We start from the raw sequence: 27,987 nt of genomic DNA on the forward strand, positions 1-27,987 counted from the left end.
CAGGTAGCGTGTGACTATTGAGCCCAAAGAACACGACAGTTCCCATGATGGACTGCGCGTGCGCGGTAAACCGCGCGGCCCCTGAGTTTGATTTCAAACTGACCAATGGGAGCAGACACAGTAAACGGTAGCGCAACGGTTCGAAGATGTCGGAATCTCGGTGAGAGAAAAACACACAGACACGGGGACAGGGAGAAACACGCACGCACACGGGGAGAGAGACAGAGACAGACACTGGGATAGAGAGATGGGAAAAGTGAGACACGGGGATAGAGAGATGGGAAAAGTGAGAGAGAGAGATGGGAAAAGAGAGAGAGATGGGAAAAGAGAGAGAGAGAGACACGGGGATAGAGAGATGGGAAAAGAGAGAGAGAGAGACATGGGGATAGAGAGATGGGAAGAGAGAGAGACATGGGGATAGAGAGATGGGAAAAGAGAGAGAGAGACACGGGGATAGAGAGATGGGAAAAGAGAGCGAGAGAGACGGGGATAGAGAGATGAGAAAAGAGAGAGACATGGGGATAGAGAGATGAGAAAAGAGAGACACGGGGATAGAGAGATGGGAAAAGAGAGAGACACGGGAATAGAGAGATGGGAAAAAGAGAGAGACACACGGGGATAGAGAGATGGGAAAGAGAGAGAGAGAGACACAGGGATAAAGAGATGGGAAAAGAGAGAGAGAGAGACACGGGGATAGAGATGAGAAAAGAGAGAGACACGGGGATAGAGAGATGGGAAAAGAGAGAGAGAGAGACACGGGGATAGAGAGATGGGAAAAGAGAGAGAGAGACACGGGGATAGAGAGATGGGAAAAGAGAGAGAGAGACACGGGGATAGAGAGATGGGAAAAGAGAGAGACATGGGGATAGAGAGATGAGAAAAGAGAGAGAGAGACACGGGGCTAAAGAGATGGGAAAAGAGAGAGAGAGACACGGGGATAAAGAGATGGGAAAAGAGAGAGACATGGGGATAGAGAGATGAGAAAAGAGAGAGAGAGACACGGGGCTAAAGAGATGGGAAAAGAGAGAGAGAGACACGGGGCTAAAGAGAGAGAGAGACATGGGGATAGAGAGATGGGAAAAGAGAGAGACACGGGGATAGAGAGATGGGAAAAGAGAGAGACACGGGGATAGAGAGATGGGAAAAGAGAGAGACACGGGAATAGAGAGATGGGAAAAGAGAGAGAGACATGGGGATAGAGAGATGGGAAAAGAGAGACACGGGGATAAAGAGATGGAAAAAGTGAGAGAGAGACACGGGGATAAAGAGATGGAAAAAGTGAGAGAGACACGGGGATAGAGAGATGGGAAAAGAGAGAGAGAGACACGGGGATAGAGAGATGGGAAAAGAGAGAGAGAGAGACACACGGGGATAGAGAGATGGGAAAAGAGAGAGAGAGAGAGACATGGGGATAGAGAGATGAGAAAAGAGAGAGAGAGACACGGGGATAAAGAGATGGGAAAAGAGAGAGAGAGAGATGGGAAAAGAGAGCGAGAGAGACACAGGGATAGAGAGATGGGAAAAGAGAGAGACATGGGGATAGAGAGATGGGAAAAGAGAGAGACATGGGGATAGAGAGATGGGAAAAGAGAGAGACTGGGATAGAGAGATGGGAAAAGAGAGAGAGAGAGAGACATGGGGATAAAGAGATGGGAAAAGAGAGAGACACGGGAATAGAGAGATGGGAAAAGAGAGAGACACGGGAATAGAGAGATGGGAAAAGAGAGAGACACGGGGATAGAGAGATGGGAAAAGAGAGAGAGAGAGACACGGGGATAGAGCGATGGGAAAAGAGAGAGAGAGAGAGAGACACGGGGATAGAGAGATGGGAAAAGAGAGAGAGAGAGAGACACGGGGATAGAGAGATGGGAAAAGAGAGAGAGACATGGGGATAGAGAGATGGGAAAAGAGAGAGACATGGGGATAGAGAGATGAGAAAAGAGAGAGAGAGACACGGGGCTAAAGAGATGGGAAAAGAGAGAGAGAGACACGGGGATAAAGAGATGGGAAAAGAGAGAGACATGGGGATAGAGAGATGAGAAAAGAGAGAGAGAGACACGGGGCTAAAGAGATGGGAAAAGAGAGAGAGAGACACGGGGCTAAAGAGATGGGAAAAGAGAGAGAGAGACATGGGGATAGAGAGATGGGAAAAGAGAGAGACACGGGGATAGAGAGATGGGAAAAGAGAGAGACACGGGAATAGAGAGATGGGAAAAGAGAGAGAGACATGGGGATAGAGAGATGGGAAAAGAGAGACACGGGGATAAAGAGATGGAAAAAGTGAGAGAGAGACACGGGGATAAAGAGATGGAAAAAGTGAGAGAGAGACACGGGGATAGAGAGATGGGAAAAGAGAGAGAGAGACACGGGGATAGAGAGATGGGAAAAGAGAGAGAGAGAGACACACGGGGATAGAGAGATGGGAAAAGAGAGAGAGAGAGAGACATGGGGATAGAGAGATGAGAAAAGAGAGAGAGAGACACGGGGATAAAGAGATGGGAAAAGAGAGAGAGAGAGATGGGAAAAGAGAGCGAGAGAGACACAGGGATAGAGAGATGGGAAAAGAGAGACATGGGGATAGAGAGATGGGGAAAGAGAGAGACATGGGGATAGAGAGATGGGAAAAGAGAGAGACTGGGATAGAGAGATGGGAAAAGAGAGAGAGAGAGAGACATGGGGATAAAGAGATGGGAAAAGAGAGAGAGACATGGCGATAGAGAGATGGGAAAAGAGAGACACGGGAATAGAGAGATGGGAAAAGAGAGAGACACGGGGATAGAGAGATGGGAAAAGAGAGAGAGAGAGACACGGCGATAGAGAGATGGGAAAAGAGAGAGAGAGAGACACGGGGATAGAGAGATGGGAAAAGAGAGAGAGAGAGACACGGGGATAGAGAGATGGGAAAAGAGAGAGAGACATGGGGATAGAGAGATGGGAAAAGTGAGAGAGAGACACGGATAGAGAGATGAGAAAAAGATAGAGACACGGGGATAGAGAGATGGGAAAAGAGAGGTGGGAAAAAGAGAGAGACACAGGGATAGAGAGATGAGAAAAGAGAGAGAGAGAGACGGGGACAGAGAAGGGAAAAGAGAGACACGGGGATAAAGGGATGGGAAAAAGAGACACTGGGATAGAGAGATGGAAAAAAGATAGAGACACTGGGATAGGGAGATGGAAAAAGAGATAGAGAGACGGGGACAGAGAGGTGGGAAATAGAGAGACAGGATAAAGAGATGGGCAGAGAGAGAGAGAGACACTGGGATAGGGAGATGGAAAAAGAGAGAGATGGGGATAGAGAGAGAGACACTGGGATAAAGCGATGGGAAAAGAGAGAGAGACATGGGGATAAAGAAATGGGCAGAGAGAGAGATAGGGATAGAGAGGTGGGAAAAGAAAGAGAGACACGGTGATGAAGAGCTAGGCAGAGAGAGAGACGGGGGATAGAGAGATGGGAAAAGAGAGAGAGGGAGACGGGGACAGAGAGATGGGTAAAAGAGATAGAGAGATGAAAGAAGGTGCAAAATTTGACCTACTCTTGAGAAATAAGGCAGGGCAGGTGACTGAGATGTCAGTGCGGTGAGCACTTTGGGACCAGTGACCATAATTCTATGAGATTTAAAATAGTGATGGAAAAGGATAGACCAGGTCTAAAAGTTTTGAAGTTCTAAACTGGAAGAAGGCTTATTTTGATGGTATTAGGCAAGAACTTTCAAAAGCTGATTGGGGGCAGATGTTCGTAGGTAAAGGGATGGCTAGAAAATTGGAAGCCTTCAGAAATGACATAATAAGAATCCAGAGAAAGTATATTCCTGTTAGGGTGAAAAGAAAGGCTGGTAAGTATAGGGAATGCTGGATGACTAAACAAATTGAGGGATTGGTTAAGAAAAAGAAAGAAGCATATGTCAGGTATAGACAGGATAGATCGAGTGAATCCTTAGAAGAGTATAAAGGCAGTTGGAGTATAATTAAGAGGGAAATCAAGAGGGCAAAAAGGGACATGACGTAGCATTGGCAAACAGAATTATGAAGAGTTCAAATAGTTTTTACAAATACATCAAGGACAAAAGGGTAACTAGAGAGAGAGTAGGGCCTCAAAGATCAGCAAGGTGGCCTTTGTGTGGAACTGCAGAAAATGGGGGAGATATTAAACAAGTATTTTACATCAGTATTTACTATGGAAAAGGACATGGAAGATATAGAATGTAGGGAAATAGATGGTGACATCTTGAAAAATGTCCATATTGCAGAGGAGGAAGTACTGGATGTCTTAAAACATATAAAGGTGGATAAATCCCCAGGACCTGATCAGGTGTACCCTCGAACTCTGTGGGAAGCTAGAGAAGTGATTGCTGGGCCTCTTGCTGAGATATTTTTATCATCGATAGTCACAGGTGATGTGCTCGAAGACTGGAGGTTGGCTAACGTGGTGCCACTGTTTAAGAAGGGCGGTAAGGGCAAACTAGGGAACTATAAACCAGTGAGCCTGACGTCAGTGGTGGGCAAGTTGTTGGAGGGAATCCTGAGGGACAGAATGTACATGTATTTGGAAAGGCAAGGACTGATTAGAAATCGTCAACATGGTTTTTTGTGTGGGAAATTATGTCTCACAAACTTGATTGTGTTTTTTGAAGAAAACACGACAGCAAACGTGAGGGGAGATAGGTATAAGACAGATGTCAGAGGTAGTTTCTTTACTCGGAGAGTAGTAAGGGTATGGAATGCTTTGCCTGCAGTAGATTCGCCAAGTTTAAGTACACTTAAGTCATCATTGGACAGGCAAATGGACGTACATGGAATAGTGCAGGTGGGATGGGCTTCAGATTAGTATGACAGGGCGGCGCAACATCGAGGGCCGAAGGGCCTGTACTGCGCCGTGATGTTCTATGTTTGTGAGAAGATTTGTAGCCTGGGTGCTCGTTTTTGTGGTTCTGTTCGCCGAGCTGAGAATTTGTGTTGCAGACATTTCGTCCCCTGTCTAGGTGACATCCTCAGTGCTTGGGAGCCTCCTGTGAAGCGCTTCTGTGATGTTTCCTCCGGCATTTATAGTGGTTTGTCTCTGCCGTTTCCGGTTGTCAGTTCCAGCTGTCCGCTGCAGTGGCCGGAATATTGGGTCCAGGCCGATTTGTTTGTTGATAGAATCTGTGGATGAGTGCCATGCCTCTAGGAATTCCCTGGCTGTTCTCTTGTTTGGCTTGTCCTATAATAGCAGTGTTGTCCCAGTCGAACTCATGTTGCTTGTCATCTGCGTGTGTGGCTACTAAGGGATAGCTGGTCGTGTCGTTTCGTGGCTAGTTGGTGTTCATGGATACGGATTGTTAGCTGTCTTCCTGTTTGTCCTATGTAGTGTCTTGTGCAGTCCTTGCATGGGATTTTGTACACCACATTGTTTTTGCTCATGCTGGGTATCGGGTCCTTTGTCCTGGTGAGTTGTTGTCTGAGAGTGGCTGTTGGTTTGTGTGCTGTTATGAGTCCTAGTGGTCGTAGTAGTCTGGCTGTCAGTTCAGAAATGTTCTTGATGTATGGTAACGTGGCTAGTCCTTTGGGTTGTGGCATGTCCTCATTCCGTTGTCTTTCCCTTAGGCATCTGTTGATGAAATTGCGGGGGTATCCGTTTTTGGCGAATACATTGTAGAGGTGTTCTTCTTCCTCCTTTTGCAGTTCTGGTGTGCTGCAGTGTGTTGTGGCCAAAGAACAGTGTCTTGATGCAACTTCTTTTGTGTGTGTTGGGGTGGTTGCTTTTGTAGTTCAGGACTTGGTCTGTGTGTGTAGCTTTCCTGTATACCTTTGTGGTGAATTCTCCGTTCGGTGTTCTCTGTACCATCACGTCTAGGAATGGGAGTTGGTTGTCCTTTTCTTCCTCTCTAGTGAATCTGATTCCTGTGAGTGTGGCGTTGATGATCAAGTGTGTGTTTTCTGTTTCTGTGTTTTTAATGATTACAAAAGTGTCATCTACATATCTGACCCAGAGTTTGGGTTGAATTTGCGGTAAGACTGTTTGTTCTAATCTTTGCATTACAGCTTCTGCTATGAGTCCAGAGATGGGTGAGCCCATGGGTGTGCCGTTGATTTGTTCATATATTGGTTGTTGAATGTGAATTGTGTTGTGAGGCACAGGTCCAATAGTTTGAGTGTGCAGTCTTTGTTGATAGGTTCCCCGTCTTGTTGTCTGTTCTGTATGTCCAGCAGGTTGGCTATTGTTTCTCTGGCTAGGGTTTTGTTGATAGAGGTGAATAGTGCCGTTACATCGAATGAGACCATATTTTCTTCCTTGTCTATATGTATATTTCTGAAGATGTCCAAGAATTCCTGTGTTGACTGTATAGAGTGTCTGGATCCGCTGAACAGGTGTTTCAGTTTCTGATGTAGTTCTTTAGCCAGTTTGTGTGATGGTATCCCTGGTAGCGATACAATGGGTCTGAGTGGGATGTCTGGTTTGTGCACTTTAGGTAGTCCATAGAATCTGGGGATGTTGTTGCTTTCAGGTTTCATTCTCTGTAGGTCAAACCTGGTTATTTGTCCGTTTTTTTGCAGGTTCCTCAGTGTGTCGTTTATCGTATTGGTGAGCTGTTGTGGGGGAGGGGGGTCAAACTCTTTCTTTTGGTAGGTGTTGGTATCTGCAAGTAGTTGTTGCGCTTTCTGGATGTACTCTGCTTTGTCCAGGATGATAGTCATTCTGCTCTTGTCTGCTGGTAGTATGATTATGTTCTTATCATTTCTTAGTGTTTTTACTGCTTCCCTCTCCTTGGTGTTGAGGTTGTGTGTTTGCCTTTTCCTTGTTATCAGGGGTACGATACTTTGTCTCACTGTTTGTTGTGGCTCTTCTGTCAGTCATTGTTTCTGTTGTAATGTTCTATGTAAGTAACAAAGAGGATTGATCAGGGCAGAGTGGTAGATGAGATCTATATGGACTTCAGTAAGGCGTTCAACAAGGTTCCCCATGGAAGACTGGTTAGCAAGGTTAGATCTCACGGAATACAGGGAGAATTAGCCAATTGGATGCAGAACTAGCTCAAAAGTAGAAGACAAAGGGTGGTGGTGGAGGGTTGTTTTTCAAACTGGAGGCCTGTGACCAGTGGAGTGCCACAAGGATCGGTGCTGGGTCCTCTCCTTTTTGTCATTTACATAAATGATTTGGATGCGAGCATAAGATTACAACAGGATCTTGATCAGATGGGCCAATGGGCCGAGAAATGGCAGATGGAGTTTAATTTGGGTAAATGCGAGGTGCTGCATTTTGGGAAAGCAAATCTTAGCAGGGCTTTTACACTTAATGGTAAGGGCCGACAGAATGTAACTGAACAGAGACCTTGGAGTGCAGGTTCATAGCTTCTTGAAAGTGGAGTCACAGGTACGTAGGATAGTGAAGAAGGTGTTTGGTATGCTTTCCTTTATTGGTCAGAGTATTGAGTACAGGAGTTGGGAGGTCATGTTGCGGCTGTACAGGACATTGGTTAGGTCACCGTTGGAATATTGCATGAAATTCTGGTCTCCTTCCTATTGGAAAGATGGTGTGAAACTTGAAAGGGTTCAGAAAAGATTTACAAGGATGTTGCCAGGTTTGGAGGATTTGAGCTATATGGAGAAGATGAACAGGCTGGGACTGTTTTCCCTGGAGTGTCGGAGGCTGAGGGATGACCTTATAGAGGTCTACAAAATTATGAAGGGTATAGATAGGATAAATGGACAAAGTCTTTTCCCTGGGTTGGGGGAATCCAGAACTAGAAGGCATAGGTTTAGGGTGAGAGGGAAAAGATATAAAAGGGACCTAAGGGGCAACTTTTCCACGCAGAGGGTGTCACGTGTATGGAATGAGCTGCCAGAGGAAGTGGTGGAGGCTGGTACAATTGCAACATTTAAAAGGCATTTGGATGGGTAAATGAATAGGAAGGGTTTAGAGGGATATGGGCGGGTGCTGGCAGGTGGGACTAGATTGAGTTGGACCAAAGGCTCTGTTTTCGTGCTGTACGTCTCTATGACTCTATGGGAAAAGAGAGAGAGAGACCGGGGATAGAGAGATGGAAAGAGAGGGAGAGAGAGACCAGGGATAGAGAGATGGAAAGAGAGGGAGAGAGAGATGGAAAGAGAGGGAGAGAGAGAAACTGGGGATTGAGAGATGGAAAGAGAGGGAGAGAGAGATTGGGGATAGAGAGATGGAAAAAAGAGAGAGAGACCAGGGATAGAGAGATGGGAAAAGAGAGACACATGTCAACAGAGAGATGAGAAAATGGAGACAGGCACAGGGATAGAGAGAAGGGAAAAGAGAGAGAGACACTGGGATAGAGAGACAGGAAAAGAGAAAGAGACACTGGGATAGAGAGACAGGACAAAAGAGAGACACGCCAATAGAGAGATGGGAAAAGAGAGAGAGAGAGAGAGACACGCCAATAGAGAGATGGGAAAAGGGAGACAGGCACGGGGATAGAGAGTAGGGAAAAGAGAGAGAGACCGGGGATAGAGAGATGGAAAGAGAGGGAGAGAGAGACACGGGGATAGAGAGACGGGTAAAGAGAGAGACACAGACACTGGGATAGAGAGACGGGTAAAGAGAGAGAGACAGACACGGGGATAGAGAGACGGGTAAAGAGAGAGAGAGACAGACGCAGGGATAGAGAGACGGGTAAAGAGAGAGAGACAGAGACGGGTAAAGAGAGAGAGACAGAGACGGGTAAAGAGAGAGACAGACACGGGGATAGAGAGACGGGTAAAGAGAGAGAGAGGCAGACACGGGTAGAGAGACGGGTAAAGAGAGAGAGAGGCAGACACAGGGGTAGAGAGACGGGTAGAGAGAGAGAGGCAGACACTGGGATAGAGAGACGGGTAAAGAGAGAGAGACAGACACTCGGATAGAGAGACGGGTAAAGAGAGAGACACAGACACTGGGAGAGAGAGACAGACACTGGGATAGAGAGACGGGTAAAGAGAGAGAGACAGAGACGGATAAAGAGAGAGAGACAGACACGGGGATAGAGAGAGACAGACAGACACGGAGATAGAGAGATGGGTAAAGAGAGAGAGAGACAGACACGGATAGAGAGACAGGTAAAGAGAGAGAGACAGATACGGGGATAGAGAGACGGGTAAAGAGAGAGAGAGAGAGAGGCAGACAAGGGGATAGAGAGACGGGTAAAGAGAGAGAGAGAGGCAGACACGGGGATAGAGAGATGGGTAAAGAGAGAGAGAGACAGACACAGGGATAGAGACGGGTAAAGAGAGAGAGAGAGGCAGACAAGGGGATAGAGAGACAGGTAAAGAGAGAGAGAGAGGCAGACACGGGGATAGAGAGATGGGTAAAGAGAGAGAGAGAGAGGCGGGTAAATAGAGACAGACACGGGGATAGAGAGACTGGTAAAGAGAGAGAGACAGACACAGGGATAGAGAGAATGTAAAGAGAGGGAGACAGACACGGGGATAGAGAGACGGGTAAAGAGAGAGAGACAGACACGGGGATAGAGAGACTGGTAAAGAGAGAGAGACAGACACGGGGATAGAGAGACAGGTAAAGAGGGAGACAGACACGAGGATAGAGAGACGGGTAAAGAGAGAGACAGACACGGGAATAGAGACGGGTAAAGAGAGAGAGAGACAGACACGGGGATAGAGAGACGGGTAAAGAGAGTGACAGGAGTCGAGAGGTGGGAAAAAAGTGACGGATAGAGAGATGGGAAGAGAGAGAAACATGGGAATAGAGATGGGTAAAGAGAGAGAGAAACTGATACGGAAATAGAGAGACGGGTAATGAGAGAGAGACAGACACTGGGACAGAGAGATGGGAAAAGAGAGAGAGACATGGAGATAGAGATATGGATAAAGAGAGAGAGATGGGGGTAGAGAGAGATGGAGAAAGTGAGAGACACACACGGGAAGAGAGAAGACAGTTGGGGTTGGGTAAGGACAAAGAACCAAGTGACTGCATCATGTCTGCGAGAGAGTGATACAATGACAGCAGTGATGTCGCCATGATGTGGAGATGTTGGTGTTGGACTAGGGTGGACAAAGTTAAAAAATACACAACACAAGGTTATAGTCCAAAAGGTAATGAGAGCAGAAGGGAGAGAATGCTACTGGACTGAGGATAAAGGGAAGTTTGGAATGATCAAGTGAATAAAAGTTTTGGATGAATTGTGAAAAAAGAGAAACAGACCAGGAGCAAAAGCCAGAGTGGGAATACAGTGGTGAGGCATTGTAATGTGTAAATTCGTTGGGCCTCTTTACCTGTCTCTCTATTCCCGTGTCTGTCTGTCTCTCTCTCTCTCTCTCTCTCTCTCTCTCTCTGTCTTTACCCGTCTCTCTATTTTCTGATTTACATTGTATGGGGTTTGAATTCTAAAAGTTTCTCCTAGTACCTAACGTGATGAAAACAGTTTATTTCTCTTTTTGACAGGGACACAAGCTGTAATATAGTCATCAGCAATGAACCATTATTCAGCAGAAAGCCCATAATCTTCAATCCAGACTTCTTTGTGGAGAAACTTCGCCATGAGAAGCCGGAGGTGTTTCTGGAACTGGTTGTGAGCAATCTAACACGTCTCATTGACCTTCCTGGGACTGAGTTTGCCCAGCTGATTGGGGAGGAGGAGCCCTGTTTACCCAGCAACACCAGTTCCAGCTTCTTCCGCCCATTCAACTTCCTCAAACGCAAAGGTCAGTGCAGAATTTTCGATAAATATTGGCACAGATTTCCCAGGTGTTCCCAGCATTTGGCATTGTTAAACTCAAATGACTGATCTGTGTGGCCATCTGCTATTCTGTATTTAACAAAGATTTCATTTAATTATGCCAGTTATACCTGGCATAAATCATATTCACCAGGGAGCTTCAATCAATCCTGTTCATGTTATGGATCTCTGCAACTATACTAGAACACAATGAGAAAACAGTACAATCATTCATAAAACAGTACAATCATTCATAGAAAGTACAGCACAGTACAGGCCCTTCAGCCCTCGGTGTTATGCCAACTGTTTATCCTACTGTAACATCAAACTAACCTATATACCCTTCATTATACTATCTTCCATGTGGCTATCCAAGAGTCGCTTAAATGTCCCTAATATATCTGACTCTAGTACTACCACTGACAGTGCATTCCACACACCCACCACTCTGTGTAAAGAACCTACGTCTGATATCTCTCCTAAACCTTCCTCCAATCACTTTAAAATTATGCCCCCTCATAATAGCTATGTCCACCCTGGGAAAAAGTCTCTGGATATCCACTCTATTTATGCCCCTCATCATCTTGTACACCTTTATCAAGTCACCTCTCATCCTTCTTGGCTCCAATGATTAAAACCCAAGCTCCCTCAACATTTCTTCATATGGCATTCCCTCGAGTCCAGGCAGCAGCTTGGTAAATCTCCTCTGCACCCTCTTGAAAGCTTCCATATCTTTCCTATAATGAGGTGACCAGAACTGAACACAATATTCCAAGTGTGGCTAACCATGGTTCTGTAGAGTTGCAGCATAACCTCGCAGCTCTTAAACGATTGACAATGATCAGCAGCCAGAATATCTAAAGACATAATCACACCATACAGAGGCAGCCAGTTTTAGGGACTCACCTGTGTCATTATTCAAAAGCACAAATTTGGTTTCACATATATGCTAATCTCATGCAGCTTTACTTCAGCATCACTTCTGAGAACCCCATTGTTGCTAAATTAGACATTTCTTATCCATCTCCCCCCAGTACTGGATGAGTAAAAATTTCTTCCTCCCAAATTTTGGAAAAACTGAAACCATTAATTTTATTCTAAACTCCATTCCTTTGTTACTGAATTCCATTCTAATCCCACAACAGTCTGAGATTAGGTATGTCTGTTTGCAGATTACTGTCACTTTCAGTTGATGAACTTCTGATCTCACGCCTGCACTATCAATAAGACCACCTGTTTTCTTCCTCTGGTACATTACCTGAGTTTCCTTCTCTCAGTTCATCTGCTAAAAACTCTAAAATCTCTCCACCTTGCTTTTCTTTGTTTAAGACTCTCCTTATAAAGTTACTTCTTTTACCAAGCTTTAGGTCATCTGATTAATATCTCCCTGTGTGACTCCTTATTTTATTTTCTATTGTTACTGAGAAATTCCTTTGTTTTATTATATTAAAGTTATTGTAAATGTCAGCTGTTGTGATGATGAATAACTGAAGCAGGGACAAAGTGTTGATGGGATGTATCAGGTAGTTATTGTCAGCAGTGTCATGAGTACTTGCAAATTTTAATGTTTGTTTATGTTTTTTTAGAGAAGGGAGTTGTGTTTGGAGCTCCACTGACAGAAGAAGGAATTGCTCAGGTTTATCAGCTCATTGAATATCTCTACAAAAGTGAGTGAAACTGCAATATTAACTTAGTAATAAGGCATCTGACTGGTCACACAGTCTTGATCTCTCCTCAGCTTCTTTTGATTCCCTCTCTGTCCTAGTCGCCTTTTAATTTTCTCCCATCCAGCTTCTCCTATTCAACTTTTTCCCTCCATCTTACCCTCTCATTCCCTATTTTTACCCCCTTCTTATTTCTATCTTCATCTTGTTCTTTTCCCTTTTTTTGATAATATTGCTTAGAATAAACCTAGAACTTGCATTTCAGCCCCTTCTATAATCCTACCTTACAGGACAGTAGCAGTCTTTCATCAAACAAACTGTCTTTCAATATCATTGAAGCTGTTCAAAAATTGTATGTAACAGTGAAACAGAGAATCTGGGAGAATTTGAAAATGACTGTTTTCTTATAACGATAAAAAGCACTAATCCTAATCCTGATCTCAGAGGCCTATTAAGAGTTATTAGTGAACCAAATGGGTTTTTGCATGCGTTTATATTTGTTCTAAAAGTAAACTCTGACCTGACAGTTCTATTTGCACAGGTTGCGAACTCTTCCAGTCTTAAAGATCATGTGTATATCTCTTTTCCTCCATCACAGATCTCCACGTGGAGGGTCTGTTTCGTATTCCTGGGAACAGTATGCGACTGCAGTACCTGAAAGAAGCTTTAAACAGTGGAGTGGACGTAGATTTGAATTCTGGAGTGTTTCATCCAAATGACATAGCAACTTTGTTGAAAATGTTCCTTGGAGAATTACCAGAACCACTGCTCAGTCATAGACATTATAATGCTCATCTCAAAATAGCAGGTACAAGGAATCACACTCTATAGGGAGCAATAGTCTTCATGGGAGAGACATGTATGAACATATGGAATAGGAGCAGAAGTAGACCACTTGGCCCCTCAAGCTTGTTCTGCCATTCAATAAGATCTTGGGCTGATCTTGTTTGTATTTCAAATTGAATATTCCCATCTATTCCTAATAGTCTTTGAACTTAGTGCCAAGTAAGAATCTCTCCACCTCTGCCTTAACAATATTCAATAATCTTTTCAATAGCTACATTATCAAGATCACTCAGGATCTTTGTAAACTGCAATCAGGTCACTTCTCTTATAAACTCAAGTGGAAATAAGTCCAGCCTGTCCAACCTAAGACAGCCCACTCATTCTAGGTATAAACATAGAAAGATTCTGAACCACCACCACCACCACCTTTATTCTTGACTTGTGCCTTCTAGATGGTGGACAGGTTTTGGGGAGATGGGAATTGAGTTACTCAGTGCAGGAGTGTTCACCTCTGATCTGCTGTTTTAGCCAAAGTACTTAGATGGATGATCCAGTTCAGTTTCTGGTCAATGATAACTCCAGGAAATTCAGTGATGGTGATGCCATTGGATCTCATGGGTGATGGTGAGATTGTCTCTTGTTGGAAATGGTCATTGTCTGGCACTTGTGTGATGGGAACGTTATTTACCACACAACTGTCTGCAACTTCCTTATGTCTTCACAGCATCTTTTCCTACCTGTGTTGGTGAAATTAGCTACTGAGTTTTCACTCCCCTCACATAAATCATCGATGTAAATGTGTAAAAAGTTGATGCTTCTGCACAAAACCTTGTGAGACTCTACTTGTCAAGTCAAACCAATCAGTCAAAGACTTTTTATGCATCCTTCATTTTCTGAGAGCCAGCAATCTTCAATTCATGCTAAGATGTTAACCCTCAAAATGGGATTTATTTTCCGCAGTAACCTTTGTGGCACGTTTTTAAAATGCCAAGTATAGTACGTCCACACAAGCTGCCTTTTATCTACAATGCATAGTACTCCTTCAAAAAACTCCCTTTGACTGAACCATGCTGACTCTTCCCAATCACCTTTAGCTTTTATGTATGCCAGCTACTATCTGAGTATGAGAAACATGGGTACAGCGAGCAGCAATCTAAATGCAAGAGAAATGAGTATGTGGAATAGCAGGATGTGAGACAGATAGCCAGGTGTAGGGAGCAGAAATGTTTTGGTGAGAGAATTTCATATTGGGATTAACATTAAACTTGAGAATGACAGGGCAACAGCAGTGTGTGGGTCCGTGTGCAACTGTCTGTGTGACAGCAGAGAGAGCAGCAGTCTGCATAAGAGAGAAGTGGGTACGGGGTGGGTTTAAACTGATTTGTCACATGGAAAGAAACTGGAGGTATAGTTGAAATTGGGAAGAAGTATAACTAGTAATTAGAAATAAATAAAATAAAAATGAAATTAGAAGGCAGGCAAATGAAGGTGAATATTAGTAAAGCTTACAGTTCAAATAACGCAAGTTAAGGGCATAGCACCTTAATATTTCAAATGCTATACGTAGGGGTAAATAGGTTTACTCTAATAGATGCAGGCGAACCAAGACTGGGAACTGAATTTTCAAAGATATTTGACATTTAGGAAGAAGAGGCAAAAAATAAAATGAGGAGGCACTGCACTGTTGGTAAGGTATAGGATTAGTGCATCTGTAAAGGACAATCAGTTGGAGAAACCATATAAGCTGTGATGCATTGCAGCAACTCACCAAGGCTCCCTCCACAGCATCTTCCATACCTGCAGCCTTTACCACCTAGAAGAGTACAGTAGCAATGCAGGAGGATGACATAACCTGACATTTCCCCTCCAAGTCATTGCAACATCCTGACTTGGAACTATATCACCATTCTTGCATTGTCACTGGATTAAAGTCCTGGAGCTCTTCCTAAAAGCAATGCCCCCACCTTCCAAGGGTTACAGAGGACAGCTCATCACCACCTTCTCTAGGCAGTTATGGATGGTTAGTAAATGCTGACCTATTCAGCAAAACACACATCCCGTGAACAAATTAAAAACAAATAGCAATGGTTTGGTGAGGCATGGAATCAATTAGAAGACAAGGGAAATATGTAGCATGGGTAAGAGTAATCATTGGTGACTTCAATTTGCATATAGACTGGTAGCCTACTGAGCAATAATGTTGTGGAGGATGAGTTTCAGGAATGTGTAAGGATGGTTTTCTATACCAGTAAGTTGAGGATCCAACTCGAGGCAGTCTATTTTCACTCTAGTATTATGTAACAAAAAAGCTAATTGATAATCTTGTCATAAAAGACTATTTAAGGATAAAAGACCATCATGTTAAAGTTTTATATTATGTTAGAAAGTGAAGTAGTTCAATCTGAAACAAACAAATTTCTGGAAAAACACAACAAGTCTGTCAGCATCTGTGGAGAGAAGGCGGATTAGCATTTTGAATCTAGTGACCCTTCTTCAGAACTGATTTTAGCTAGGAAATATGTGCGAAGAATGAGTGGGTGAAAGGGAGGTGTAGATGGAGCCCAGAGAGAGAGAGAAAAATAGTTAGGCAAATAAAGAAATGGGGAAAGGTCAGCCTGGGAAAACGAATAGCTACTAATGGAGACCATTGTTATTGCAGCCTATGTGATGACAAAGTCTAGTATGTAGTGGTTGGGTTTAGGACATGCTTTCTCACCACAGATGCTGACAGATCTGCTGAGTTTTTTCAGTAACTCTTGTTTTTGTTTCTGATTTCCACAATCCACAATTCTTTGTTTATTTTTGTTTAGCTCAATCTGAAGCCGGAATGTTAAATTTAAATGAAAAAAATTGTGAAGATTTGGGGGTAAAATTGGCTGAAGTACACTGATAAGAACCAGGAACAGGTGTAGGCCACCTTGCCCTGTGAACCTGCTCCACCATTCAATAAGGTCATGGCTGAACTTTTCGTGGTCTCAGCTCCATTTACCTGCACTCTCATCAGAAACCTTAATTCACTTACTGTTTAGAAAATTATTTACCTTAGCCTTAAAAACATTAAATAGCGAAGCGTCAATTACTCACTGGGCAGGGAATTCCACAAATTCACCAACCCTTTGGATGAAGAAGTTCCTTCTCAATTCAGTCCTAAATCTGCTCTCCCTAATTTTGAGGCTATGCTCTCTTGTTCTAGTTTCACCGCCAGTGGAAACAACCTCTCTGCTTCTATCTTATCTATTCCCTTCATAATTTTGTTTCTATAAGAACTCCCCCATTCTTATAAATTCCAATGAATATAATCCCAGTGTACTCAGAGTCTCCTCATAAGCCAACTCCATAATCAACCTAATGAATCTCCTCTGCACTTCCTCCAGTGCCAGTACATCATTTGTCAAGAAAGGAGTACTTAGTATTCCAGATGTGACCTCACCAGCACCTATACAGCTGCAACAGAACCTCCCTGCTTTTAAGTTCAATCCGTCTAGCAATGGAAGACAAAATTCCATTGGCCTTCTTAATTACCTGTTACACCTGCAGACCAACCCTTTGTGATTCATGCACAAGGACACCCAGGTCTCTCTGCACAGCAGCGTGCTGCAATTTTTCCCATTCAAATAATAATCCTTTTTACTGTTGTTCCTACCAAAATGGATGACTTCACATTTATCAGCATTGTACTCCATTTTCCAGACCTAGGTGAAATCAGGAGAATTTATAATGGGGAATGAAGTAGCAGAAAGATTACTATATGCCTGTCCTCACTGAGAAAGATACGAAACATTTTCTCGAAAGAGTTCCAAAGGATATTGAGGAGTTGACATAAATTAATGTAGTGAGGAGGTCTTTTTGGAGGAATTAGTGGGACTGAAGGTTGATAAGACCCAGGATGTGATATTCTGCATCTAAGTGTTGAAAGGGGTAGCTACGTAGAGTGGATGTGTTGGTGAACATCTTTCAGAATTGTTGAGTTTTTGGATTGGTTCCTGCAGTTTGGAAGATAGCAAATGTCACCGCACTGTTTAAGATGGGAGAGAGACAGGAAAGGAAATTACAGACTTGTTAGTCGTATACCTGTGATATGGTAAATGCTGCAATCTGTTTTTAAAAAGTGATAAACGGAGACTTGGATTGTAATGATGTGATTTGGTATTAACTGGTCATTCTCGTGTTAGCAGGCTGTGACGAATGGGGTAAAGCAAGGATCAGAGTTTGGGTTCCAGCTGTTTCTCATCTATGCAGTGATTTAGATGTGGGCACCAAGGGGGCCCTGTTGTGGTGTAGTGTTAGTGTCCTTACCCCTGGACTGAGGGGCTTGGGTTCAAGTCCCATCTGCTCCAGAGGGGTGTTATGACATCTATGAACAGGTTGATTAGAAAAATAGATTTAAATAATTTGAATGTGGGCACCAAATGGTATAAATCTGTTCTGCAATAATGCGTGTTTCTTCAATGCAAATTGGCTTTAATGCAATTGAAGAATTTAGACCATTATTTGTATAACGTGAACTTTCCTTACCTGTGTTGGCTATAATGCAAATCCAATCCCATTAGATTAAATGGTGCCACAATTTTGTTATAACACAAGATCACACAGGAATGGAACTCTTGTGTTATGTTGGTACTGACTGTATTTGTAAGTTTGTGGTGAGAATGTGTGCTGTGAGGAAAAGGATCTTCAGGAGAATTTGGACAGATTTAGTGAGTACAATAAATCATAGCAGATGGAATGTAATATGGAAAAATATGTTGTAATCCACTTTGGTATGAAGAACAGAGGTACAGGGAGCAGCAGTCTGTGTGCCTGAGAGAGGCAGGTAAAGGGAACAATAGTCTTTGCTGTCCTTGCAACTTTCTCACTCTCATATGCAGTCTGTGTGAGAGAGACAAGGTATGGGGGCACCAGTCTTTCTATGTGAGAGACAACCACAGGGAGTAAACATCAATTTATATGTAAGCAATTCCTGCAGATCAGTAGTAATGGCTGTGGAGACTAAGTCTGTATGCTAAATAAGTTATTTTGAATAATATGTTTCTGGTGTTGATTACTTTACCCACGTGTGATGTCATTTCTCCTATTAGATCTAATGGTGTTTGATACGAAAGGGAAGAAAACTGTTCCTGACAAGGAGCGTCAGATTGAAGCTCTTCAGCTACTCTTTCTGTTGTTGCCCTTGGCCAATCGGAACCTGCTGAAGTTACTGTTGGATCTTCTATATCAAACTGCCAAACAACAAGAAAAGAACAAGATGTCTGCCTACAACCTGGCACTTATGTTTGCTCCACACATTCTCTGGCCCAGGAATGTAAGTGCAGGTCGTCTTTGCTCTTTCATACAGTCTGATTGTATTTTTTCACAAGTAATATATAAGTCTCCTATGATAAAGCTCATCCAATAAGTTTTGAAAATAAAACAAATAAACTCAGTGACATTAGATCATTTCAGTGACTCTTCATAAATCCATGTTTACTGACTGTAACTAACCTGTATTCCCAGCAAAGTTTCAAAGATCAAAGACTATGGGAAAAGATGTCAAATGAAGTGTCAAGACCAGTTATTTCCAGCTTGAATCCAGAACTGTTTATTGTGTCGGTCCTTTGCTTTTATCTGTTTATTGCCTGCTGATTTGATTTAGTTCTTTTTTTTCCCTATTAACAGCTGGTAGCTGCTGACATCCAAGAAAACATCACCAAACTGAATAACAGCACAGCATTTCTGATTAAACACTCTCAGAAGCTTTTCCGGGTAATAAAGTTTAGATTGTGTCAAGAATTGTGACAGAGTGTGGGAGGGTTAGCATTTGGGGAGGGATTTTCAATACCAAGAAAGGAGTATCTGAACAGGTTTGGCGGGTGAATTTGGGGAATGGGTGTCAATGCGTGAAAGGGAGGTGAACATGCAGGTGGTCTACTCGAGGAACGGTTATCAGCACTGAAGAGGGACATCAATGTGGGAGCAGGTATTATGTTTGGTGAGTGGGCAATGAGCCTGAGCCTATTTTCTGGAGAGTTGAGTGGTTACTGAAGGGAATGATTGTTGTGGTCAGAGTTAGAAAGCAGAAATGCAGTTTTCACTAAAAGATAAACTAATACCATTTAAATGTCTGATTTGAAAGTCTTTTGCTGCTGTGTTCAAAATACATATTTTTACACAGTTAGATGTAAACCTGAAGAAAATGAGAGTAGAATGCTGGAAGTCAGCAAAACTGATGTCAGCCAGGATTCTGAAGGTCTCTGTACTGGATTTACTTGATCCCATAAATGTAGTGATTCACAATCTGGACATAATATCTACCCAGGATCTGGATATGAAAGGGCTATGAATTTGGATCTCAAAGAGGTGGTTTGTTGATTCATGTCTTACAATTAATTAATTTCAGGATTGTATTCTCATTTCTTTTGGCTATGCAGGCACCAGCATATATTCGAGAACTTGCCAGATTGCAGTTCACAGGTTCAAAACTTTCAATGATCAAAGTAAGAATTTATGATTTTCTATTATTTATAAGAACCTGAAACTGCCTAAAGCTATCGCTACCAAGTTAGCAGTTGAGCACAGTGGCAGTCACTTGAAATCATAGAATGGTTACAGCACAGAAAAAGGTCATTCGGCTCATTGTGTCTCTTCAAGAATAATTTAGCTAATCTACACCCCATTTTCTCCCCCCAGTGGTATATTTTAGATTTGTTTTCTTTTGATATTAACTATTTTGAAAGCCACCCAGTGCAGTTACATTTACAACATTTAAAAGAGATTTGTATAAGTGCATGAATAGTGCCTCCACCACAGGCATTGCATTCCAGACCCTAACACCTTGCTGAAACAAAAAAAACTTTTCTTTATGTTAACTTTTTTTGCCAAACTTCATAAATCTATGTCATCTGGTTCTCAGACCTTCTGCCAATTGACAGTTTGTCCTTATTTATTTTGTCCTAACTCTTCCTGATTTTGAACACTTCTATCGTATCTATCCAAGGAAAACAATCCCATTTTCTCAAATCTGTCTGCGTAGCTGAAGTTTTATCCCTAGAACAATTCTCAACTTCTTCTGCACCCTCCCTAATATCGTCACACCTTCCTAAAATATGGTGTTCAGAGCTGGAGACAGTACTCCAGTTCAGGCTGAACTAGCATTTTATTTAGGTTGAACGTAATGTCCATGCTTTTGTACTTTTAATATAAAAAAGAACAGGATGTTTCATAACAGCTGTCTCACCCTGCTCTGACCTTCAATATTGTGTTCATGTATATCCCCAGATTCCTCTATTTCTGCTCTCTCTTTAGAATTGTACCTTTATCACAGTATTGTTATGGTGCAGAAAGAGGCCATTTGGCATTTGTGTCTGTACCGGTTCTCCAAATGAGTATCTTAATTTATTGCCATTTTCTGCCTTCATACCTAAAGTCACTTTCCCTGTGATTTACGTTTCTTGGACTGATGAGGTCTCTGAATTTATCCAGGTCATTAAGTCATAGAAGCAGTTTAAATGAGTAGTTAGTCTATAACAGTGAAAACATGAGAAGAGAGATTTTAAAAAGACGGGGGGGGGACATTTTTCACGCACAGGGTGGTCCACGTGTGGAATGAACTTCCAGAGGAAGTGGTCAGTGCAGTTACATTTACAACATTTAAAAGAGATTTGTATAAATGCATGAATAGGAAAGGTTTGGATGGAAATGGGGCAGGAGCAGGCAGGTGGCTCAGCATGGATTGTATGGACCAAAGGGTCTGTTTCCGTGATATATGACTCTATTATGGACTGTAGGAAGTATTTAAATAGCTCAGTAGAATGTATGATGTAGGAGAGTGTACCAGTGTTGTGGAAGGAATGGGATTGGTGTGCTGAATGAGTTCCTGTGTTCTATATATTTATAATTATTATATATGTTCTACAAGTTTATGTTAACCCTTAGCTTCCTGTATTTTGAGAATTGCTTTCTAAAGTTTAGAATGCTCTTTCTTTTCAGGATGATCTGGATATATTGCCAGCTCAAGATTGCTCAGATTTACTCATTATGAAAAATGCAAAGCGGACTGGGTTGCATTCAGTTTCACGACTCAAGGAGGAAACACAGCAGCATACAGAGGAGGCCCTGAAGGAACTCTTTAAACATGTCAGTAATATGCCGAACTCTGCAAAGAAGAAAAGACTCGTGAGACAGGTAAGGGTGGGGGAAGAAGCTGCTTTTGCATCTAGTTTCATCTAGTGAGCTGTTCAAGTCATGAAAGCTCAGGCTTTAATGGGTTCAATCAGCTGCTGTTCCCTATGCTCGGTGAGCTATTTGACCAGGTGAGTTTAGGTTTTGCATAAAGGAAGGGGCCTCATCTCCTGAACATTTGATGTGGAAAATGTGCATCAGTGATCATGAGGACAGGAATGGACTTTATACAGAAGAACCTCGATTATCCGATGGACACGGGCGGGGAGTATTTCATTCGGTTAATTGAATGCCAGATAGCATAGTTAGCCAAGCATTGGGACCTTGCAGTCTTGTTTGGATAATCCAAAATTCGGCTAATCGAATGCAGGCTAACCGAAGTTCCTCTGTACTGATTATACAACAATATCCTCCTTATTAGTTAATTCAAAAAGATTGAATTTTTACATTATTGCAAGTTTGCTATCTTTGGTATCCTAGAGTTTAGGAGACATTAAAACCCAAAAACTCTTAAAATCTTTGTTACTTCTGACTCCAAATACAGACAACCCCAATGAAATGACAATAGCCCAGTGTACACTTTGTTTGACATCAGCCTACCCTCAATCCTAGATTCTGAAGCTGCTTGGATTCAGACTGCTTAGGCTAATGCCTATCTCTGCCTCTCCTACTACAACATATGATTCCCCTAGCAAATCCTCCTCCAATTGCTATGGATTTAATCAGTTGCAAGAACAAAATTTTAGAATACTGGAAAACTGAAAGAAAATTCCTGCTTGCATCTTGCAGACTGAGGAATCTCTTCACTCCAGAGTGTTGTAGGTCTTTGGAATTGTCTAATGTGGAGGAATGGTTTTTGGAGTGTTGTCTGTGGGCCATTTAGGTCAAATAAAAGACTGCAAACCACTTACTGGTGTTATCCACCTCCTTTTGCCATCACCACACCAAAAAAAAACAAAAATCATGGGAAAAGTAGTATTGCCTTGAATGTGATAATGCCTGAATCCAAGTTTTAGAAATTCAGTATCATTTTTGAGTCAACATTCAATCATCCTGTCCTTAGCTTTCAGCTCCACAAAGGTTGAAAATGTGTATTTTGCAATACTGTGTTATAACTAACATAATCTCATTTATGCAACTAAATTGTTCCTTACACACTTAACGATCCATGCCCTACACCCAGCAGCTGGTCCGGTTCAGTTGTTATACCTGAGTGGTGTGAGTTATGGTGTGTATCAGTTTTTAAGATCAGCCAATAGACAAACTCGTGGGCCATAAATAATTTGTAGACCACCCTTTTTGAACCAATGCCTAAGAGGATTGCGGATTCTCCATCATTGAGTATATCCAAGACTTGGACAGATTTTTAATCTGTCAAGGGATCTAGGGAATGAGTAGAAATGTGAAGATACAGCAGGTTAGCCCTGAATACATTTAATGGTGGAGCAGGCTCTAAGTCAAACGGTCAACTCCTGATCTGACAGGTCTCACCACCAAGCAGGACATAATACAGAAGTGTCATATCCATTGCTCAGTTCCAATGAATAAGCTTCACTGGGGGATGTTATATTTCACTACCTCTTGTATGTTCTGCATTTTATGCAATCGTCTCTCCTTGTCCTCCTCTAGTTTCACAAAAGTTCAGCGACTGGTACTCCTGAAGGATTTATTTCACCAAAGCCCAAGAAACACATACGTTCCAAGTCTTTCGGAGGTCGCATTAAGGTAAGGCGGTCATCATGCTTGATTAGTAAACCTGAGATTAAAATACAACTGTTCCAACCCAAAGATGAAAAAGAACAAGTGTGCAACTGATTGCATGTGGTAAGGCATAGCTTATGTTGAAATCTGCTGCTGATAATCACGTGTACGTCATGTGAGGACAATGCTAGGCTTTGAAATCTCCACAGAATATTCCCTGTCTACCATCTAATGGGAAGGCAGTGGCCTAGTGGTATAATCACTATACTATTAATCCAGAGACCCAGGTTTGAATGCTGCCTTGGCAGTTGGTGGAATTTGAATTCAATAAAATAAAAATCTGGAATTAGGGGTCTAATGATGACCATGAAATCATTATCGATTGTGAGAAAAATCTATCTGGTTCACTTCAGGGAAGGAAATCTGCCATTCTCACCTCAGTTGCCCTCTGAAATAGCCTAGCAAGCCATTCATTTATACCAATCGCTACAAAGTCTCAGAAATGAAACCAGATGGATCACCTGGCATTGACCTAGGCACAGGAAAAGGCAATGGCACAAACAGCCCGGTTAACCCTGCAAAGTTCTGTTCACTAACATCCGGGGGCTAGTGCCAAAATTGGGAGAGCAACAGCCTGACATGGTCATATTCACAGAATCATACCATACAATGTCCCAGACACCACCGTCGCAATTCTTGGAGGTGGCCTGTCTCCCCAGCAGGACAGATCCAGCAGAGGTATTGGCACAGTGGTATGCCATGGGGATGAAATTGCCCTGGGAGTCCTCAACATTGTCTCTGGACCCCATGATGTCTTGTGGCTCCAGATTAAACATTGGCAAAGAAACCTCCTGCTGATTACCACAGAGTATCGTCCTTCAGCTGATGAATCAGTACTCCTCCATGTTGAACAACACTCGGAGGAAGCACTGAGAATGGCAAGGTACAAAATGTATACGGGGTGGGGGAATTTCAAATTTTACCACCAAATTGACTTGGCAACGGTGCTATTGATTGATCTGGTCAGGTCCTAAGGGATATGGCTGCTAGACTGGATCTGCAGCAGGTGGTGAAGAAACCAAAAGGGAAAAACATACTTGACCTCACCCTTACCAGTCTGCCAGCTACAGATCATTGGTCCATGACAGTATCAATAAGAGCGAGCACTGCACAGTCCTTGTGGAGGCAAAGTCCTGATTTCACATTGAGTTCACCCTCCATTGTGATGTGCAGCACTATCACTGTGCTAACTGGGACAGATTTCAAACAGATCTAGCAATGCAAGACTGGGCATCCATGAGGTGCTGTGGGCCATCAACAGCAGCAGAATTGTACTCCAGTGCAATCTGTAACCTCATGACCTGGCATATCCCCCATTAAAACAAATGCTGTTTGAGCACTTAAGTGAGGCTTAAAACGTAGGAATTCATTAATGCGTTCAGCAGTGGTGGTATTTTTTGTGATAGAGTAAGTTGAATGGGCAAGTGGATTTTCTGAGCATAGGTTCAGTTATATACAAGTGATTGCATTTCCTGTCACATACTTAGTGAGAAACATCAAATATCTCTTTGCAGCATGAGGCAAATAAAGACTTGGTAATAGGGGCTCTGGTGTCAATGTTCAAATCATACTGAAGGTTGATTCTGTTTCTCACAGCGCAAAGTTTTGGGTGGTCAGTATATGTCTGAAAGGAAAAGCAAAAACCCAACACCAGATAAAGTGATTGAAAGCCATGGATATCCTCAAGTGGGTGATGTGGAGAACCTGGAGCAGGTGAGACTTTGCACCCCTGCAGTGCAAACTGTTATTTTGTGGTTTGTAATGTGATGTTTGTTTTTAAATCACAAGTACTGAAAACCTGTGTTGAAAAGAATAAAGATAGGTTCAGTTCAGTGATAGACTTGAATAAAGATGTCATGGATAGCAGAGAAGGACAAGATATTGTCTTGGTGCTGGGATACTTTCTAGATAGTATACTTGAAAGGTGTTCTCACAGATTGTACTTAATCAATCATAATCGGTGTCTCTGGAGCACACTCAAGACTAGAGAGGGCAGTATGGTGAACTTTCTCACCACCAGTTGGTCAATGATTAGCAAAGCCGATAGAGCAGAAGAGTTTTTCAAACTGTGGCGCCAGCCTCACACCCAGTGTTCTTTACTAGTTCAGAAGTGTGAGGAATCAGCAGTATTGCACTTCGATGGTATCCAATCAAAGTCCACAGATGAAATCCTCAATGGCAGGAAGGTGACGTATAGTCTAATTCTTGATTCAGCTGTGAGGTTCATGTTTCCGCGTCTTGGTTCTCACTTCCTGGATACCTGATCCAAAGGAGGCATTGGACTTTTCAGTAACCTATTTTCTTCAAAATCGTAGGGTTACAGCATAGCTTCACCATAATGGGAAAAAATAGTTATTGGAATAAGGTATGTATTCACAGAGTAGTTCTTGTGAAAACTATTGTATTTTTTTCAACATAGTTGAGCAGCTTGTGCCCAAGGCTAAAATGGATCACTGTTCACAATATTGTATATTTGGGCAGTAGAGCAATACCTTTTTAGATGATTGTCCTGGGAATAAGCCACAACGGTGAGTTGCTTCAAGCACTTTGACATTGAAATAGTTCCATACATATTCTCCGTTATAGGAGGAGAACTGTGAGATTGAGTACTGAAAGGCTGTGTCCTAAAGGGATGTCCAGCATACAATTTTGCCACCTTTTTCTGTCTGTGTACTCTGGCCTCCTAAAACATAAGTCACTGTCCCTGAAGGTGAAGAATTGCCTTAAATGTGAAGCTGAGGGATTTTCCAAACCTCACTCTGTTACCATGGGACTGAAACCCAGGCCAATTTTTAAAGCCCCTTGAAAACTGCAAGCTATTTCAACTTTGTGAGGATCTTTTTCTGCCCCTGTTTAGCCTTGGAAATCAGATCCAAAGTTAATCAAAATGGCTTAATAAATCACCCACATTTGAGTACTTTCAGGACAAAGGTTGCCCTGCCTGTCATTAGACACTCAAACACGGAGGCCACAAATGAGAATCACTCAGTACATTCAACTGATGTTGACAACAACAGCATGTAATAAAGAGCTAGGAGTAGGAACAAGAAAAATTGAACAAAGTATCAAACACTTGCATGGTTGAATGTGTGACACGCTGCTGAGGGAACAATGCACTGTGGGAGGGACTGTACTTGTAGATTGCCACAGTCTCAAAGGAGCCATGTCCCGTGCACACAGAGACTGTACCTGTGGAAAGATTAGCTGGAAATTTCCAATTTCATCATTAACTTATGAACTGATGATATTGCAAATGGCTATACATTCTGATTAAGAATTTATTTTTCTGGTCTTAAGAGTAATTTTATTTTACAAAATAAAACCAGGGTCAAAGGTGAGCTAATCCACACATCACCACCTGCTCTTCTTTTTTAAAAACAGGAAACCCTTGGAGTGAACCGAATAATCACAATTCCAACCAAGGAATCGGCCATGTAATTCAGTCTTCCTCTTGCTTTCAAAACATCTCAATAAGCTGTGAAACTGGACATATCCGAGAGAATCACGAAGAACCACTAATCGACTGATTGGAACTGAAAATTGAATATTTAGAGCGACTATTAGTTTCGTATCCTGTGCTTAACAGCCTAAACATTAACTGTTATAATTTGCAAAGATGCCTCGTTTAACAGGGAGGCCAGTCTACAGATCAGGGAAAGGGGAAATTTGCATGGGCTACTTGGATGCATATAACAAAAACTGAGGCCCTGGGATGTGAAGTATGGAAAATGTAAGTAGTTGAAAGATGCTGAGTAACTGTGAAGATGAGGCTGTTATTGGTTGGCTTAACCTGCTGGCTTGCAATGTATTTATTTCAGACATTTCATAATTACCTGTCTCACTACATCAAGCTATTCATGATGTAGCTTGGAACATCTGCTAGGAACCCTATCCTCTCAGGTGTTCAATTTGAAATGTAACCAACCAAATGAGACCCAAAGAAAAATCACTGAGGAGGATTTGAGGTCAGAGTGTAAGGCCAATCAGCTGAGAGATGTTGATTGATTTGTCATTTGAGATTTTGTTTGTGTATCTTGAGAAATCTGCATGCAACTGCAATTCTTTATTTTTTTTCAGTATTTGCCATTGATATCTTTATTTTAATAGCACAGATATTCCAATGGGAGAGTCAGTCTAATTCCTCCTATTCCGACTGTGGTAAATGATGTCAAGAAATAATTATATTTGAGTCAGCAGGAATCTTCAGCATCAACCCAAGCAGGAGGGAAGTAGAATGGGGGTTAAGGTAAGGAGTTTGGTTGAATGCTTAACAACTTAAGGTTTGTTGGTTATGTGGAAGAAACCATTAAATTGGGGGGGGAAGAAAGAGAATTTTTTTTTAAATTGAACTTGCATTTTCTTAATGTGCCTGACTAATGTCTATTTTCATATTAGCCATATGCTAGAGTAATTCATTTTTTATATTTTTGTCGTTGAAACCCTGTTACATGTGACTTTTTACTGTTGACACTCACTGACTGGGAGAGAAAGACATCTCAGAATTAAACTGCATCAATTATTATCCTGCACCTAGACGCTAAGGTGGAAGGGGATGAGGCGAGGAGGGGCTCACTTCTCTGTCCCTGTAACACTGCTGCAGTTCAGTAGATAAACAGCCTGCTATATTTGATGGGAATTGATGGATTGGACTATTTTTCTAAGTTTCTGTTAACATTTGAATTGCACTGATTGTGATAGTTATGGGTGTTAGACACTCAAAATCAAGGCTGCAAAATCCAAGAGTGAGTGTCAATACCCCTACAGTAAATTACAGTCTTCAATAATTGAAAGAATCAGCTAATGGAATTGAATGTCATTTTAAATATTGATGTTCTTGTATTTATGTATAATATATTAATGTTTTATAATTTTGTTGGATTTTTATTAACCAGACCATATTTGATAAGAAATCAATGCATCATATCATTTCCTGTAATCCTAGCTGCAAACAAAAATCAATCATT

The 27,987-nt window shown here is 42.2% G+C and overlaps 1 protein-coding gene across 1 annotated transcript; it reads left to right on the forward strand.

Moving 5' to 3' along the window:
• On the forward strand, positions 1 to 27,891 carry arhgap19 (Rho GTPase activating protein 19). Its single transcript, XM_072557292.1, has 11 exons — positions 1 to 160; positions 10,382 to 10,641; positions 12,242 to 12,322; positions 12,918 to 13,127; positions 18,184 to 18,407; positions 18,761 to 18,847; positions 19,513 to 19,578; positions 21,071 to 21,265; positions 22,892 to 22,987; positions 24,620 to 24,736; positions 26,405 to 27,891. The coding sequence occupies exons 1-11, from the start codon at positions 147 to 149 to the stop codon at positions 26,459 to 26,461; spliced, it is 1,407 nt and encodes a 468-aa protein (XP_072413393.1). The 5' UTR covers positions 1 to 146; the 3' UTR covers positions 26,462 to 27,891.
• Positions 27,892 to 27,987: the final 96 nt, after the last annotated feature.

This window comes from Chiloscyllium punctatum, chromosome 38 (assembly GCF_047496795.1).
Source record: "Chiloscyllium punctatum isolate Juve2018m chromosome 38, sChiPun1.3, whole genome shotgun sequence".
In the NCBI taxonomy this organism is placed as follows: domain Eukaryota; kingdom Metazoa; phylum Chordata; class Chondrichthyes; order Orectolobiformes; family Hemiscylliidae; genus Chiloscyllium; species Chiloscyllium punctatum.